We start from the raw sequence: 16,926 nt of genomic DNA on the forward strand, positions 1-16,926 counted from the left end.
CTGCCCCTGGGATCCATTTTTCTTTTAACTGCTATGGGGATGACAGTGAGATGTATGTCTCACTAAACAAAAAGAACTCTTTCTTCAAAAAGCCACTTTTGTCCTGTCTAGAGGAAATAAAAGCCTGGATGCCGTTGAAACTTCTTAGTTTTCAATAAAAAGAAAATAGGTTATTGTGCTTATTCCAATTCCCCACCCTGTTGACTTTGGCCCCGTAGTGTCTCATTTAAAGTCAAGAGTCTCAAATATGGGTTTTCAGTTGGACAATGATTTTAAATTAAACTGTCAAATTGGTGCTGTTGTCAAATCCATTTTTTTTTTTTTTTTTTTTTGTACATCTTCAAGAGCTTGCTTAAAAGTAGGGATGTCCTAATCCGATCACGTGATCGGAAATCGGGCCCGATCACGTGGTTGCTGACTCGATCGGAATTGGACGTTGTCTCCCAATCAAGACTCTCATAAGGTTATTTTTAAAACTTTTTATTATATCCAAAATTGCGCAGTGGCACAGAGTGAGACTTCATTTTCCTACACAGCTTAGCCTGCGGCATGGCGTCACTTTGCTACAGTGACACCACTAATGCCATCGAGCAGCAGGACTAAACAAGGAAATATCGCCGAGATATTATCAGTTATTATCATCTTTAATGTGGAAAGCGGAAACTGTGCGACTTGTACCGTGTACAGTAGATGTGTTGCTCACTTCCCCGCTGATGTGCCTCACTTCACTGACGGGCAGCCCTGCCGCATATTAGGCGCTGGTGATTCTGGATGTGCTACGGTTGTGCTTCGGGCCCTTCCCACAGATTCAGCTGCGTCGCCTGCACCGGCGAAAAGAATCCGGCGCCTCTCCTAGCCTAGCCACGCGAATCTGGATGGTCGGACGTCCTTTTGCGGGGTCGCCAAATACCGCCCAGCCCGCAGTCTAGCCTGGTGTGAGTCCAGACCGAAAGTGAGCATATGGTAAGATTAAATACATTTTGCTTGCTTGCTCTTCAAATGCAGCCTTTTGTTTGTTGTTAAGGTGGATTGTTTCATGCACATATACACTGTATTTTTTTTTCTTCCTAAAGTAAAACATTTGGTTAGCCCATCAAGATGTGCTAAGTAGCATGCTTTTAAAACGGCTGCAGTAGGTTCTCAAAAATAAAGCTCTTGTGAAAAATTAATATCCTGGTTAATAATAGACCTTTGAGTAACTCGTAGATGTGCCCCCTCCCCACCCAAAATAAAGGGAGGGTGGTAATAATTGGGGATGTTTTACTTAGTTAAACCACTGCTCCACTCACCATATAAAAGGTGTTGAGGTAGTTTTGTTAAAATAAATAAATAAATACGGTATCTAAATAAATAAGTAAATAAATAAATAACATTTTTTTCCTACTTAATAAAATGCCAAAGTATCGTGTCAGGACTCGGAATCGGCCGATCTCAAAATGAGGTGACTTGGACTTGGGTCCAAAAAAGTGTGATGGGGACATTCCTACTTAAAAGTAAAACCTCTCCTTTTACAACAGCACTTCGAAAACAGTAAGACATGCCTTCATTACATGTCGGCTGGATTAATGCACTTGGAGTTAGCAAGCGGTTGGTCCAAAATGCTGCAGCTCGTCTCCGAACAGGAGCTTGTAGGAGGGAGCACATAACTGCAATTCTGGCCTCCCTTCAATGGCTCACTGTTCACTTTATAGTTCATACTTTAAAATTTTTAAATGGCCTCGCCTACCTGAAAAAGCTCTCCACTACTACGCACCTGCCCGGTTTCTGAGGTCAGCGGACCAGCCTTTATTGCAGGTACTGAGGTCTAAACGGAGGCTCAGAGGGGTCCCTCTCTTTGGAAAGACCGCCCACTGAGTGTTAGGCAAGCCCCCTTCTTTGGTTCATTTTTAAAACATCTCTTCAAACAATTTTTTGGGGCCCGAGTCACGATCGCTACGAGGTCCCTGTTTAAGGTTCCTGGTGGGTATATAAAAAAAAAATAATAATAATAAAAAAGTCTTAAAATGTCTACAATTCAGAAACTTAAATTTTATGTCTTAAATGTCTTTATTTTGTAGGTGCCGCTGGAAGTTTAAAGATGTCATGTGAGAGGGGACAGGCGTTGAAACTTGAGTTTCCAAAGAGAACTTGGCTGGAACCTCATTTGGAAGGTTCCGCATTGATAAATATCTACAGGCCTGAAAATGAACAAAGCTTTTGGTGAAATACGCCGTTTAGAAACCAAAATAGGTGACCTACGTGAATCGTGGGGAAGCGATGAGAAAGTGTGGACGTATGGTGACGCTATCTTCCCGGCGAACGTAATTCAAGTGTTAATCCTCCTGTCACATCCACCCCCGGGGCCCTGCCACTGAGGAGCTTTTCAACCACCTCAGTGATTTCGAACCCAGAGATAGGAGAGCCCACCTCAGAATCGCAAGACTCTGCTTCCTGAATTTTAGACAGTCCTTGTCCTATATAACAGTAACCCGATGTGCAAGTACCCCAACGTGGCCCGAGTTGTCTTAAAAAGTCTAAAATTCAGAAACTTAAGTTTTAGACCTTAAATGTCTTTTTTTTCTCAATATATTTGTTGAATTGTCAATAGTGTTTATACAAACACAAACATTCAAAAGTGTCATCATACATTCCACGAATACGACATACACAAAGCATAAAAATTAGCACAATAATTCAAAAAAAAAAAAAAAAAAAAAAAGAAAACAAAAAAAAAGTAATGAAAATACAGCTCAGATAAATAAAAACTTTCTTCAGGGAGTGGTTCAATATACACATCTAGAACAAAACAGTCCAAAATTAAAGAGGTACCTTGTATAATCGATAATGAGTATTCAGGTCCAAGATAAGTCAAAAATGGGTGCCATACATTATTGAATTGGTCCACTTTGGGATGTAGAATGTTTGTCAGATATTCCAGAGTAATCAATTTCATTATTACATCACACCAATCGGTAACCGAAGGGCTCTTCTCATTAATCCACTGTAACAATATATTCTTTCTCGCAGCAAAAGTAAGAATGTTATACAACTTTTTATTGGCCGCCGTAAAAAAACGTTTGCTTGGGAGACCCAGGATCAAACAAACTGGATCCATTTCCAAATCTACCCCAAAAATCCATTTCACCCAATATATCAGACCAATATTTCCTTATTTTACAACAAGACCACAGGCAGTGAGTTAAGGTACCTATTTCAGTTTTACACTTAAGACACATAGGTGAGAAAGATGTGTTGAAAAAGTGTCGTCTGTTTGGCGATATATGTACCCTATGTAATATTTTAACTTGGATTTCTTTCATTCGAGTACAAATACAAATTTTTTTCATATATTTCCAAATGTCTTCCCATGTCTCTTCGTCCAAATTCACTGATAATTCCTTCTCCCAAATATTTCTGATCCCATCTGTATTACCAGAATATGTGTCACAAATCACATCATAAAACACACTTATCGACACCTTCTCTGGGGATTGAAACAATATTTTCTCAATGGGTGAAACCTCAGGGTGATCAACAAGTGTTGTATCCTTTGTAATATAGGGCCTAATTTGTAAAAAACAAAAACAAAAAAAACAACGAAATAGATCATGCCTGGGGAGCTGATAAGTTTTCATCAGTTTTTCGAATGACATTAAGATATTATTTGAAAAAAGATCTCCCAGCTTCACCAGCCCCTTGTCATACCATCGTTTATATGACGAGTCTGACACATCAGGTAGAAAATCGGGGTTGTTAATTATAGGCATAAATACAGACTTCAATTTGAGCCTTCCTTCCAGACGGCGGGTAGCTCGCCAAGCCTTCAACGCATTTAACGAGATTGGATTGGAGCACATGTGTTTAATATTCTTGAAATTTTTCAAAAATAATAGCTCCCACAATTTACACATTGACATGGACGCTTCAACATCCAGCCAAATAGAAGACGTCTTATCCTGTATCCACTCTGATATAAAGGTCAGATGGGCACAAGGTTGATAAATTTTGATATTAGGTAAACCTAATCCGCCCTTAGAGCATGGTAATTTCAAAACCACCATTTTCATTCTAGGTTTACGTTTATTCCATATAAAAGAGCTAAGCCAGCTATTTACATCCCTTAAGACTTTTTTTGGAAAGCAAAATAGGGACCATTCGAATGAAATAAAGTAGCCTGGGCAACACATTCATTTTAATCAAGGCTATCCTTCCTAACCAAGATACAGGTAGTAAAGTCCAGCGTTCTAAATCTTGGTTGATTTTACTAATTAATGGGACAAAATTGGCTCTATACAAGTGACTAAACAGTGGGGTAATGTAAATACCTAAATAAGTGAATCCAGAAGGTGACCATTTGAAGGGGAAGGGTGGTCTAATCTCAGGCACAGTTGAAAGACTCCCTATCGGCATGGCCTCAGTTTTATTTAGATTAATCTTATATCCAGAAAATTTTCCAAATGTATTAATAACGTCAATAAGAGCTGGAATTGAGGCCTTTGGGTTGCACAGAAACACGAGCACATCATCAGCATACAAAGTTATCTTATGACATCTGTCTCCGATCTTAAGACCGTATATAGTGGGTTCCATTCTGATTGCTTCAGCCAACGGCTCAATTGCCAGTGCAAACAAGAGAGGTGACAGGGGGCAGCCCTGTCTCGTGCCTCTACATATAGGAAACTATTTAGATTTAAGCCCGTTAGTCACGACTGCAGATTGAGAATCTTTATACAAAATTTCCACCCACTTAATAAAATTTCCTCCAAAACCAAATTTTTCCAACATGTAAAATAAAAATGGCCACTCAACTCGGTCAAACGCTTTTTCAGCGTCTAAAGATAAAATAAGACCTTCAACAGATTGTTGTTCAAAAATCTGCATGCATTCAAAAGACGTCTGACGTTAGCCGAAGAGAGCTCCTTCCTTTTATAAAGCCCATCTGATCTTCATTGATCAAAGTGGGCAATACACTTTCCAAACGTACAGCCAATACCTGAGAAAGTATTTTCCGTTCAACATTCAGAAGCGCAATTGGTCTGTAGGAAGAACAGCACTCTGGGCATTTACCTTTTTTCATCATAAATCATAAATTCTTATATCCACTCCATCCATTCCGAGAACTGTCTGTCGAAAAAAAAAAAAAGTGTCTGTTAACGCAACAGCCACATTTATTTATTTATTTTTTTGTTTCTACTGTCTGTGTGCTGGTGAAACATCCACACCGAAAGCGAATGGGTGCATTTGAGGGGATGCATTTGTATTGTAGTCAGTGTAGTTCAGGCAAGCGGGTAGCTCGTAGCGGTTAGCATAGCATCTATCTTGTTGCGTTCGGCTCACGATAGATAAAATCCTTCGATCACCGCAAATAATTTTAAATTGGGTGTAGGTCGCCGTCTGTGCCTGTAGCGGACATTGAGTTTGATGATCTGTCTTTATTCATTGTATTAACAGCTTGATTCGAAGTTAGCACATGACGCTATAAGAGCTCTTCGCGGCTCTATTCTTCGGCTGTCAATGAAATACGTAATTATGTGGGTGTGACACAGTGTGCCACCAACTGTTCAGATGTTCAGTTTGTGTGGAAACCGGTTAAACAGGAGGTACTTTCGTATTGAATTAAATTATTTGCACTTGCCTCGAAAAAAATTTTGTACAACCACATATTTTGAATGTGATTTTTATGGCCACTAGATATTTCACTTTTACTTTATTTACGTATTTAGTTTTTAAAATTCATTTTATTGTGTATTGTACTATTGGGTCTCTGGACACCGGAAAAAATACAAATGGTCGGAGAAATGTGATCAATAAATGTGATGGAATCAACATACATCCATTTTCTTAACCGTTCACTACTTACAAGGGCCGCGGGGGTGCTGGAGCTTATCCCAACTGGCTATGGGCAGTAGGAAAGGTACACCCTGAACTGGTTGCCAGCCAATCGCAGTGAAATCAACACTTTAATATATAATATACAGTGTTTTAGAGTTATGTTTTGCTAATTTTGAATTACTTTATCACTTATTTGGAATCACTACATTATTTATTCTCTTATTTGTTTCTCTTATTATTACAGCTATCTTTTTTGTTTGTTTATTTTACCAAGTGGTGTCGTACTTGTGGTGATGAAGTGACAAGTTCTGGTGATGTGCCGTGTTGTCGTTATCCTCAAAAACGGCATGTTTGTTCAATCATTGACATTGAATCATCAAAGAAAGCAAGCGATTTTCAAAATTTGAGATTGGTGAATCATTTGTTAAATACATAAATGAAAATAAAATATATACACATGCAGACGATTAATAGTCTTGATTTAAAAAAAAATTGACCAAATTCTGATGTGTGAGGCATTGGCCCAAGACTAGCGTTATAGGAGCAGTGCTGGTTCTAGCATGGCCACCACCCAAAAAGTCTTAAAGCAATACTAAGGAACTTTCAGTTTATGTTGTTTATGGAGGCGCCGTATGGACAAAACCGATAATGTTATGCATGAAGGAAGACCACGTTTCCCGTGAGGACAAGTGCATTGTGTCATTTTGGGGGTTTTTTTGTTTTGTTTTTTAGGTCATATACGACCTAAAAAGTGAGTGAGTGAAAGCCGGGCCAATGTTTGATGCTTGACTGTCCTTTTTGGCCGGGTAGCTTCCCTTTTTCTTTTTTGTCTTATCAGACAAAACTTTCAGTTGTTTTGCAACTCCTGCCAGGAAAGCAGTAAGTGTGCATCGACATTCAACGTGACTTCCGTCTTTGTAACGAATGGGGAAAGGATGAAGTAACGAATGCCATAAAGCAGTCAGCACATTTGTAGTTTTTTTGTGTGGCAGTGTTCCTCTCAACCTCCTCAAAGTTGCTTAGTACCAGTAAAAATGATGCAGACTCCCTCAGACCATAGCAAAGGTACCATTCAACTAGTTTTAAGTCAATGTTTCATCAGAAGAGTTATGAAAATATTTGATTGTTCTGTTGAAGTTGGGAAAGTTAGTGCTACATTAACATAGTACCCTGCATTAGCTGAAGCATTATACAAAGAAATGTTGAAACTTGATTTTTCTGAGCGGAGTTTTGCCATAGGGGAAGTGGCTGTGATAAGTGAAGGAAAGCAAAGCACCTTGATTCGGTGTGTGCAAATGAAGCGCCCGTGTACACACCGGCAGTGAAACGCTAGTGAGTAAAGCGAGGCGGAACACTCCCTTGGATTTTAGTGTGAATGTAGCATTATAATTAGGTGGCTCAGTGTGTCCACTACTGTGTACCGTACCTTTCAAATTTTCGTTTCCACCTACTTTATGTAGTTAGTCAGAATGGGGAGTAGGGATGTAATGATATCCAAACATCACGATATGATATTATCACAAAATGAAGGTCATGATGATAATTATCACAATATTGTGGGGACATTGGCGATATTTAAAAAAGATCACAATATTGTAAAAAAAGAGAGCTCATACTAAAAAAAAAGCATAATATTGTGCTTTTGTACATAACAGCAATGCATATAAACCACCTACAATCTCTAATAACAATATTGACGCACTTACTTGGTAATGCAAGCACACATTGATCGCTTCACAAGCAAATTAGGTTCCTCTTCATCTGACAATTAGCATAGATTTTAAACATAGAAGGCCAAAACATCCCTAATGAAAATTAAATTGCACTAATAAACTAGCCACTAGAGGGTGCTAGAACTGCACGAATGGAAATCAACCTGACTTTTTTTTTTAACAGATGTGTTGCATTTAACTCATTCACTGCCAGTCATTATAGAAAATTTTTACATTTCCAATACTCACGTGATATTACATTCAATAATTATATATAAACCGAATCTACCAAATAACAGAATAGACTCCCTACTTTTTGTCCCGTCCCGTTCTTTTATAATTGACAGCAGAAAAATGTAGGTTTGCCAAAATACAGCCATTTCTCCCATGGACTCTGAAACTGTGTTTATTTCCTATAAAATGGGGCAATGATGTCATCTACCGGTGGTTGGGCATCAGTAAAGTTGTTTCCAAGTTTGATATTTACAGTGGAGCATGCTCAGATTCGCCCCCATTTAGCACCGCTCTAAAAAATACAATTGACAAGTATACTTGTCAAAGGCAGTGAATGAGTTTAAATATTGCGAACATGACGACGACATTGTGGCAGTTTTAATATCACAATATCACAATATTGCCCTTATCGTGACATCCCTAATGGGGAGTGTGGACGTGTTTCTGTAAAATGGGTAAATGTCAGTTTAACAAGAATTGGGTTGAAAGTACCAAGTTTTCCAGCTGGTTGGAAGATCTAGCAGGCGATAGCCACTCAGCTCGTTGCAATGTATGAAAAAAAAAACAAAAAAAAAACAAAAAACGTGGAAGCACCAGCTTGCTATGACTTGGTCTAAAAAAAAATTCTCATAATGGTCTAAAAAGGTCTCAAATATAACTTAGTGATTCCTGCAAGAACCCTGCCAACACATTTTATCCAATTGACTTGAATATGTGGATGCTTCATCTAAATATGTTCCAGATGAAATGTAAAAGCATAACTTTATTTCCCCAAACACTGCTGCTGTGGCTATGCACTGTTTGCCAAATATAAGTATTCTGGTTTGTGTTTTCTAATCATGCATGAAATCATGTATGTGAGGGCCCTTCATAGCTGCACTGTCGTTTTGGTGTGTGATTTTTGCTTATCTACAGCACTTTTAGTATGCAGCTATGGTTGTTTTTAAAACGCTCTATAAATAAAGTTGAGTTGAAATGTTTTATTTTGGTTTTATTTTTTATATTACAAAAACCTGGAACAGAGAGATGTGACTGTAAACGTTTTATATCCACTGTATAGAATTTTGGGGTCAGCAGTGCCAAAGGAGGCTGCAGGATTCTAATTTATATTAATTTAATCAATTTATTAATAATAACGTCTTTAATGAAGTCATTGCAAAAGCTAAAATCTGAGGGGCCTATTCACTAAAGGTTTGCGTCGCCTTTGCACCGCGTTAACCGGCAAAAATGGAGCAATTAGGGAGCACCTAATTCACTAAACACGCGCAGATGGGGAAATCCGTCACTAAGTGCTCTGCCGAACAGATTGCGTCACGGCGCGCCGTTGTTATTTGCGCGTATGTAAATGAGGTAATTTGCATACATTTGACGCAAAATATGCCCACCCCAATGCAAATGAGACTCATTGATATGCAGCGTCTAATTCACTAACGCCAGCGCAAATAGCAACACCGCTTTTTGGAAACCATGTATTAACCTGACGCACGTCGATCTCCGGCAGTGCATGCCATTTGCCGCACAACATGCGCGGCTGATCACGCAGAGGAGAGAGAGAGGGGGGGGGGGGGGGGGGGGGGATATTTCCGTGTTAGTTTAGGACACATAACGTAACCCGGGCTGATTGGCAATGGTGGGGAGGCATCATTTTACGATCATTTTTACGTGCCAGATACATACTGTACGATCACTCCAACCTCTGAGAATATATTTTTAAAAAACGATCGCACCAATAATTTGTACTTTATGAATGAATGACGTCGTTGTCGTCCTCTCTGCTGTGTACAGCTTAATGGCGTTCTAAACACTTACTCTCGGTCCAACCTTGCTTTCTGATAATGTCATCTTTCTCACAACTTTTACTATAACAACCATGTTCTTGGCGCAAATTCATTGCCATGTGTGGTAAATCAGGTGCAAATTTGCTCCAAGCTGTCAGTTTTGTGGGCGTGTTTGCGCCGTTATATGATTAGAGCAATATCCTTAGTGAATAGGTGGGTAACTGGGCGCAGACTGCGGGTGCAGTTGTGGTGCAATATTTCGCGCTATTACCGGACGCAGCGCATTCTTAGTGAATATGCCCCTGAGCTTTTTATGACGCCGGGATTTTAATGTTTGTGTCGGCATCAGGTCAAGTGTCCAAGAAAATGTACAGCAAGATATGATCAATCTCCTCTGGTAATTATGATGACATGTATTATAGATGGAGACAAAGACTGACTAACTGGTTGTGAGCGTAGCAGTACACGTCCGTCTGCCCCATGGAACCTCTGGCACATCATCGCTGACCGTTGTCAGACAGCAGCAGGAGAAAAGCTGCTCATCCTCATCACCTCATCAACCTTACTTTGTAAAGTTTAGCTATGTGTAGTGATGTCCATAACACCAGTAAAAAAATAAAATAACAAAAATAAAAAGGTTATAAAAAGATTCTGTGTATAAATTAAGCAGATATCCGAGGAAAACGTAACGGCAGGCAGTTACTCAGCTAAGGGGTAAAGTGCACTTCATAACTGCTTTCAAAGGGAAAACCTCAATACTGTCCATTTGGTGTTCTTCATTGTTCACTACTTGACTTACTTTGGAATCATTTTGAAGTATTAAGACCTACTCATAGTACTTTGTAGTGTGGGAGCTTTTACCTGATGGATTGTACGATGTCTCTGACAGACATAGGAGAGAACACATCTTTTTGCTTGAGCTCTCAAATCAATATATTTTGTAAATATTGTGATTTTTATGTCAATTGGTGTCATTTTCACACTGTTTATTGTTTCATGTGTTTAATGTGAATTCTTAATTATTTTGTGCAATGTGAGTACATATTTAACTATTGGTATTTAGTTAGTTTGTTCAATACATGTGTTATAGACCTGTATAAATTGTGTAAATGTCTCCTATTATTTTGTGTAACACTTGTGAATTGTGACAATAAATACTTATTGGTTGTGTGTTCACATTTTTTTTTTAAATTGCTTTGCTTGACTATTATATTTTAATGGAGGTTTAAGTATTAGGAGGGCTAAATTCACTGGAACATTTTTACATAACCTAAATTAAAGTTAATGTGAGGAAGGTTGTGCTTGACTTATCAGGGATGTTTTATTGTACAATTTTTTATATTCTCATGCGTATTTGGGTTGAGAAGTACTATGAGAGTAATGTCTTTGTCAATCAGTGCCTCTTGTTTGAAGAATTGTAAGGGATACTATTGCGGCGTTTAGTTGTTTGCGACGCCACGGCAGGCTAAGACATGGGGAGTTAAAACCTTGCTGACGCGCTCCGTTTTATTTTAGCTTAATCAAGTTTACTCGCTTCAATTCCAATCCACAACACTGCGATAACACCAGCATGCACTTATTTGCCAAGTGTAACAACTATTGCCTAGGTCCATTTCACCCTCTAATTTTTTTTTTAAGTTTGCTTCTCCTGAAGCAAATTCTCTGCAGTGCATGAATATGCCAATGCCCAGACAGGATCCAGCCTGGTCAGCTCTACAGGTGGTCCTTGCCACCAACAAAACTCTTTTGAAGCCGCTGACCAGGTGACAAAGGAATTCATGCGTCTGCCGAAGGAGTGTATTTCAAGCAGTCTGCTCGGAGCCCGAACAAATGGCTCCAATGGTTTGGAATACACAAATGACCGATCAAAGGAATGTTCATGACTTCTTATCAATCACAAAAGGATACTCTGGCGCCTCGCCCTTCCTGGAACGTCTAGATGGAGCAACAACACCTCCAAGTGGCGAAACTTGGAACTATCCTTAGTGACAATTCACATAAGTAACCGCATTTTACACATTTATATCATGATAATTCTTGACAGACAACTGAACTACGAATGATTCATGTTATATCTTTGTGTGTATGAACATCCTATTTCATGTGTACTCCATAAAGAATGAAAGATAATCAATGTCTCTCAGTTCAGTCAGATTAGACAAGTAGAAGTTACCTCACAAGTTAGTTTATGATGCATTAATTACAATGTGTGTTAAACGGGTTGTGTGGGAAAACTGATTTGCCAGACTGACCAAATTTAATGCCAAATTATTAATCTTTTTAATAATTTTCCTCTGAGAGTCTGCGCGAGCGAACAGAAGGGTGTGCCTTCACCTGCTCGCCCCACCCAGAGACTATAAAACACGAGCAGACCACTGCCCGCTCTCTTTTTTTTTTTTGCCTCTTCTTTTTTGCCCTCCTGCTCTCACAAGCCTCTTCCAAAAACTCTGGCCCGACTTGCAAGTGGGCCAGCCAGGCTGCTCGAACTCTTTTGTCTAAGAAACTTGCAAACCACGTGGCTTTTTCTTTCCTGGCAGGATCCGTTAACGAGATCGGATCCTCGCGCCACGCCACGCCAAAGCAAGTGCAAACTGCAACGCTGACTAAAGACTCTTTTGTTTTTTTGTTTATATTTTTTTGTTCCACTATCGGTGCTTACCCGCCCGACCTTCGCGGCCCCGGGGTACACTTGCAACGTACTCCGGACTCAAGGTTGCGCACCTCAGCCGCTCAGCACCTCAACTGCTAGTCGGTGGTGCCCCGCCGCGGTGCTAGCTCACCTCCAACGGCTGGCCTTCCCCGTACGCAGGCGCGTACTGACCGAGCTGCAACACCTGAGCTCGGACAGCTGCCCAGCAGAACCAACCTCGGCGAGGATCAACCTCGCCGGATCGCCGACCAATCAAGGCACGAGCCGCGCAACGACGCCAGGCCCCTTTGCGGCTTCCCCGTGCTCACCTGTGGAATAATTTTTCTTTTTATTTTTTTTTTCTTGCCTTTTTCAACGAACATTGACTATTTTTTCCCCCTTGTCAAAAAGGCCGCCACTTCTGTTGGTTGCTACGCAACTCTAAGGCTCGTAAGTGCGCTTGATTTCTACCTCGGCGTATCCACTGTGTGCCACTTACGTTTGAAACCTCACAAATCTGGCAGGTCAAATTTTCTCTTTTCCCTGTTTCTTTATTCATTCGCATTCCTTCCTTATTTTCATTCGCTTTATTTTATTTCTTTTCTTCTGACGGTAGAATAGTTAGATAGGCAGTATTTTGATTCTGTAGTGTAGCAATCGTGAATAAATGCATGTTTTATAAACTTTATTCCGCCTAAGTCATCTGTGTTTCCGAGTGGATTATTATTCTTTTGTTAGTACAACGAACCACTGAATATCGAGTGTGGCGACTTTAGATTATCAATGACTGATAAAAGAAGGATTTTGGTCGTTGTTTGCTCCTGTTAATACGAAGCAAAACAAACGTGGTGCCCCAGAGGTTATTGAGGTAAATACAATTTACCTCTGTAACGTCCAGATTATTAATTCGTCCAAAAGACGACCCAATTATCGCTACATAATGGTGCCGGCCGTGTGAGGCTACAAAACATAAGAAGATCCACTCGAAAATACAAAACTTTGGACGTGAAAAGTAAAACACATTTCACGTAGTGTACCTAATCATTTGTCTCTGTGTAAGAAGGTAAACATTGCTTCTTACATAGAACTGCACTGGACTTTCCCCTTCAGCTTTGAATCGAGCGTCTGGTTAGCCGCCATCTTGCGTGTGTTACCACGGAGTGACGTGCTATAAGTAAACGAGAGTAACGGGATTGATTGTTGGAATAAAAGTAAGAGCCGGTCACCGTTTGAAAAAATAGTGGCTTGTATTTGAAAACGTACGTGATAGAACTCGAGTTGTGCAACTTTTAAATTTCAGCTGGCTGAATTTGAAGTTGTTTGTCTTTGTGTTGTTGTGTTTCCGGAAATTGTGGGAAGTCACGTGACAGCCTACGTGCGTCGCGTTGACCCGACTCGAGTTACGTGCTTCGGAGTAGCTAACCGCGAGCAACGTAAACGACGTCCGAGTCACTTTCCCCGTGTTCCTCCTACACCTAGCTTGTGGGAGAAGTTTGAGTCGTGACTGAGCTTTTGTAGCCGCCGACTCAAAGTTTCAGCTCGTGGCGAGCGGATTAACAGAGCGCTAAGACGTTAGCTGCTTACCTGTACCGTGTACGCATTTCCACAAGGTGGCGCCATAGTCCTTGTGAAGAGCTGTGTGGCTCGTGGAGGCGTGGTTGAGTACCTCCCCCTCCCTTCTCATTGGCGAGTTTGAGCCACGCCTGTAGACGCCCCGAAAGGGAGCGGGTCTCGCAGGTTGTCAGCTGTCAGACAGCGTTTGAGCTGTCAATAGACAACTGACCCCCCCACTGCTGCTTTAACGCCGGTGGTCCTTGCTCCGCGATAATTCTGATTCAATGTCACTTCACATTGCTTTTTGAATTGTTTTCCGTGTCGAGCGTTGTACTTAGTGAGTGTCGTCACCGTTAGTACACAAGGATAATAAAAAATTTATCCACGTCCGATTAAACGCAGTTGTAGGCTTAATTGACTGTTTGCGTTTAAGGATTATAGTAATAGCTGACCGCATTCTAGCCTTTTACGCTGCCTAGCGTGAGAGTAATTACGGGTGCATCAACAAAACATACTGCTGGGTCAAATTAATACAAAGGAACTATTTACACTATTGTGTTTTTCTTTTTTTCCTCTTTTTTTTTCGTATTCCCTTTTATCCAGTTTCATACTAGGCTAACTAGCTATATTCTTGACTTAACATTCCACTTAATTTCAGGTTTTGTGTTTGTTTAGTTGGTTTGGTAGACCTAGTACTATTATTATTATTTTCTTCCCTTTTATTTGTTTTCTTCTCATTTTTATCAATTATTTTTAACTTTGTTGTTTTTGTTTGTTCTTTTGTTTTTGTTTTTCGGTTGTGTCTAGTTAATAAGAAGGTGTGAGTTCGAATGAGCTATTATTAGAGAGGCAGCTCTAATATTTCTGTATAGTTCTGCAGTTTTTGTGTCCCAAAAACCCCGTCCACAGGACATTTGCATGAAACTGTACTGACACTGTAACCAGTCATTTGACTAAGACTATTAACCCCTTTTAAGTTTATTTCCCCCTTTTTCTGTTTTATTGTTTATTTAATTTAATTTTAATTTCAACTTTTAACTCGACTTCCAAAAAAAAAAATTTTTTTGTTTGAATTTTTTTTTTTGATTTAGCTTTTGGGATTGACCGCTGTAACATTTTAGAGTTACCCTGTCCCTCGTTTAAGCTATTCTTTGCTGAGTGAGTCAAGTTGAAGTTAGTATTATTATTATTTTATTTTATTTTATTTTATTTTGCTTTATTTATTATTCTATTTTTTGTTGCCGTTTGTTTTTGTTTGTTTTGATAACTGGAATTGATTTCTCCCAACTATAGTGTAAGCTGTGGGTTGCATAGCCCACTACAAATCTTTTGCTTTTGTGGCAATTCCCCTTTTGATAATTTGAACCCAGTGTGTATTGTTGACGATAATACTTGATAGCGGTAGTTAGCTAACTGCGTACGCTGATTAACTAACTATTAAACGCTAGTACAAGTGTGATCGTTTAAAAAGCTATTGACAATATGGCATCACTCCGAGAGACTCCCAGCCCCTGTGAGAACCTAGATACCTTGGCTCAACTGGTGCAGAAGCTGACCAAGGACTTCTTACCTGGATACGCTGAGTCTATTAGGGATGCGGATATCAATACGCTAAATGATAACCTCGCGCAGCTCATGAGTGACGCTGAGACCAAAGCCCCAAAGGACAAGTCACTCATTCGAATGCTCGGATGTCTGACTTTGAACCTTGCCGCACACTTGAAGCTGAGCGATGCCGAGGACTGTCAAGTGAAACACCAACTTGACATGGCACAACAGCAGAGCCGTGATGCCACGGCACAGCTTGAAGCCGCCCACGACCGAGTGAAGGTCATGGAGACCCAGCTGGATGACGTTAAAGCGCAGCTGGATGAGGCAGAAGCCCGCGCAGATGCGGCGCTAGCCGAAAATCTGGGCAGTGATGCAGATGAGTCTGCTTTCACTCCCGACTCCCATCAAAAGATTGGTGAGTTAACCCAAGCTCTCGCGACCGTCGAAGAGACAAATCGAGAGCAAGAAAAACTGCTGAGATCCGCGGCAAATGAAATTCACAAACTAAAAGCAGAGGTGACTGACTTGACTGAACGACCGTCAAAAGACCAACTTCGGCTAGCAGAAGCTAATTACTTTCGGGTTAGTTCGTCGCTAGCTCAGTCAACCGATGAAGTGAAGCGCCTCCAAGTTCAGGTACAGACCTTTAGGGAGGAACGTAATGCCGAAGTGGACCGCTCATATGACCTGCGAACCAAATTAGCATTGACTGAAGCCGAGGTTACCCGCCTCCGACAATGCCAGCAGGAATATGAGACAGAGTTAGCTCATATTAAACATGAGTTACAACGCGCGCAGCAGTTGCATGAGGTCTCCCGAGGAGCCTCCCGGCCGGGAGATCCACCCCCACACAGACCTCCTGATCCCAGAGCCACAGCACCACAGCTCAAACTGCCACCTGAGTCCGGAACCGCCTGGAGGACGCCGCCAGTGACCACCGCCGCTTTAGGCCTGGCACCTCCAATGGCCGCCTCCCCACACGCTTTCGGGCCATCAGGTGATGACAGTTTCCAACGTGGACCCATGTCGACTCCCCCGTTGGAGGGACAAATGGGCGTGGCCTGGAAAGATTTGGACAAGCTGGCTCGAAATATAACCAAATTCGAACCGAAACCAGGGGGGTCCCACAACACAACAGAGTATTTGAAAGACATCAACTATCATCTCCAGAGGTTCCCAATGGCAACCGTGGAAGATAAGTTGTACTTGATCAAAATGACGTCCAGCCGAGCAGTCAGCAGACTGCTGGAACGGCAGCCCGCTGATGTGTTGTCTGACCCCTTTGCACTGCACAAAGCCATCTCACGCGAGTTTGACGGTTCTCCTGGGTTGTCGGGCATGGAAGTTGCCATGTTCGTCAAACAGGGAAAGCAAGAGTCTCCTCAGGCTTTCTATAGTCGTCTTCGCGATGCCTACTTTGGGACTCGTAACGAGCCCAACATGGAGGAAGATCCTGGTTTTAAAACATTGTTTGTCCGAAACCTCCAACAAAACCTTAACCACTATTTGGGACTGGCTTTGTGTCCTGAGACACTGAATAGCTCGCAGCTACGTGACTTAGCAGCTAGGGGCTATGCAAAGCTAAAATTATCCGCCCCCAAGGTAGGCGACGCAGGAATTTATAAAGTGGACGTGGGTCCTCCTTCAGAGCTGGAGG

General features: G+C 41.0%; 1 protein-coding gene and 1 long non-coding RNA gene across 2 annotated transcripts in view; one reads left to right on the top strand and one right to left on the bottom strand.

Annotated features, from left to right (window-relative positions):
- arnt2 (aryl-hydrocarbon receptor nuclear translocator 2) overlaps window positions 1-12,852 on the top strand; it is a 485,407-nt gene extending 472,555 nt beyond the window's left edge. The window contains exon 20 of the mRNA XM_077518278.1: window positions 9,958-12,852. Within this exon, the coding sequence (XP_077374404.1) occupies window positions 9,958-9,974 (17 nt within the window). The 3' untranslated portion in view covers window positions 9,975-12,852. The remainder of the gene's footprint in view (window positions 1-9,957) is intronic.
- The window catches only part of LOC144017033 (uncharacterized), a 168,441-nt gene that overhangs the window by 142,332 nt on the left and 9,183 nt on the right, over window positions 1-16,926 (bottom strand). The gene's annotated exons all lie outside the window — the stretch shown is intronic.

The sequence above is a fragment of the Festucalex cinctus genome, chromosome 4, assembly GCF_051991245.1.
Source record: "Festucalex cinctus isolate MCC-2025b chromosome 4, RoL_Fcin_1.0, whole genome shotgun sequence".
NCBI classification, from domain to species: Eukaryota; Metazoa; Chordata; class Actinopteri; order Syngnathiformes; family Syngnathidae; genus Festucalex; species Festucalex cinctus.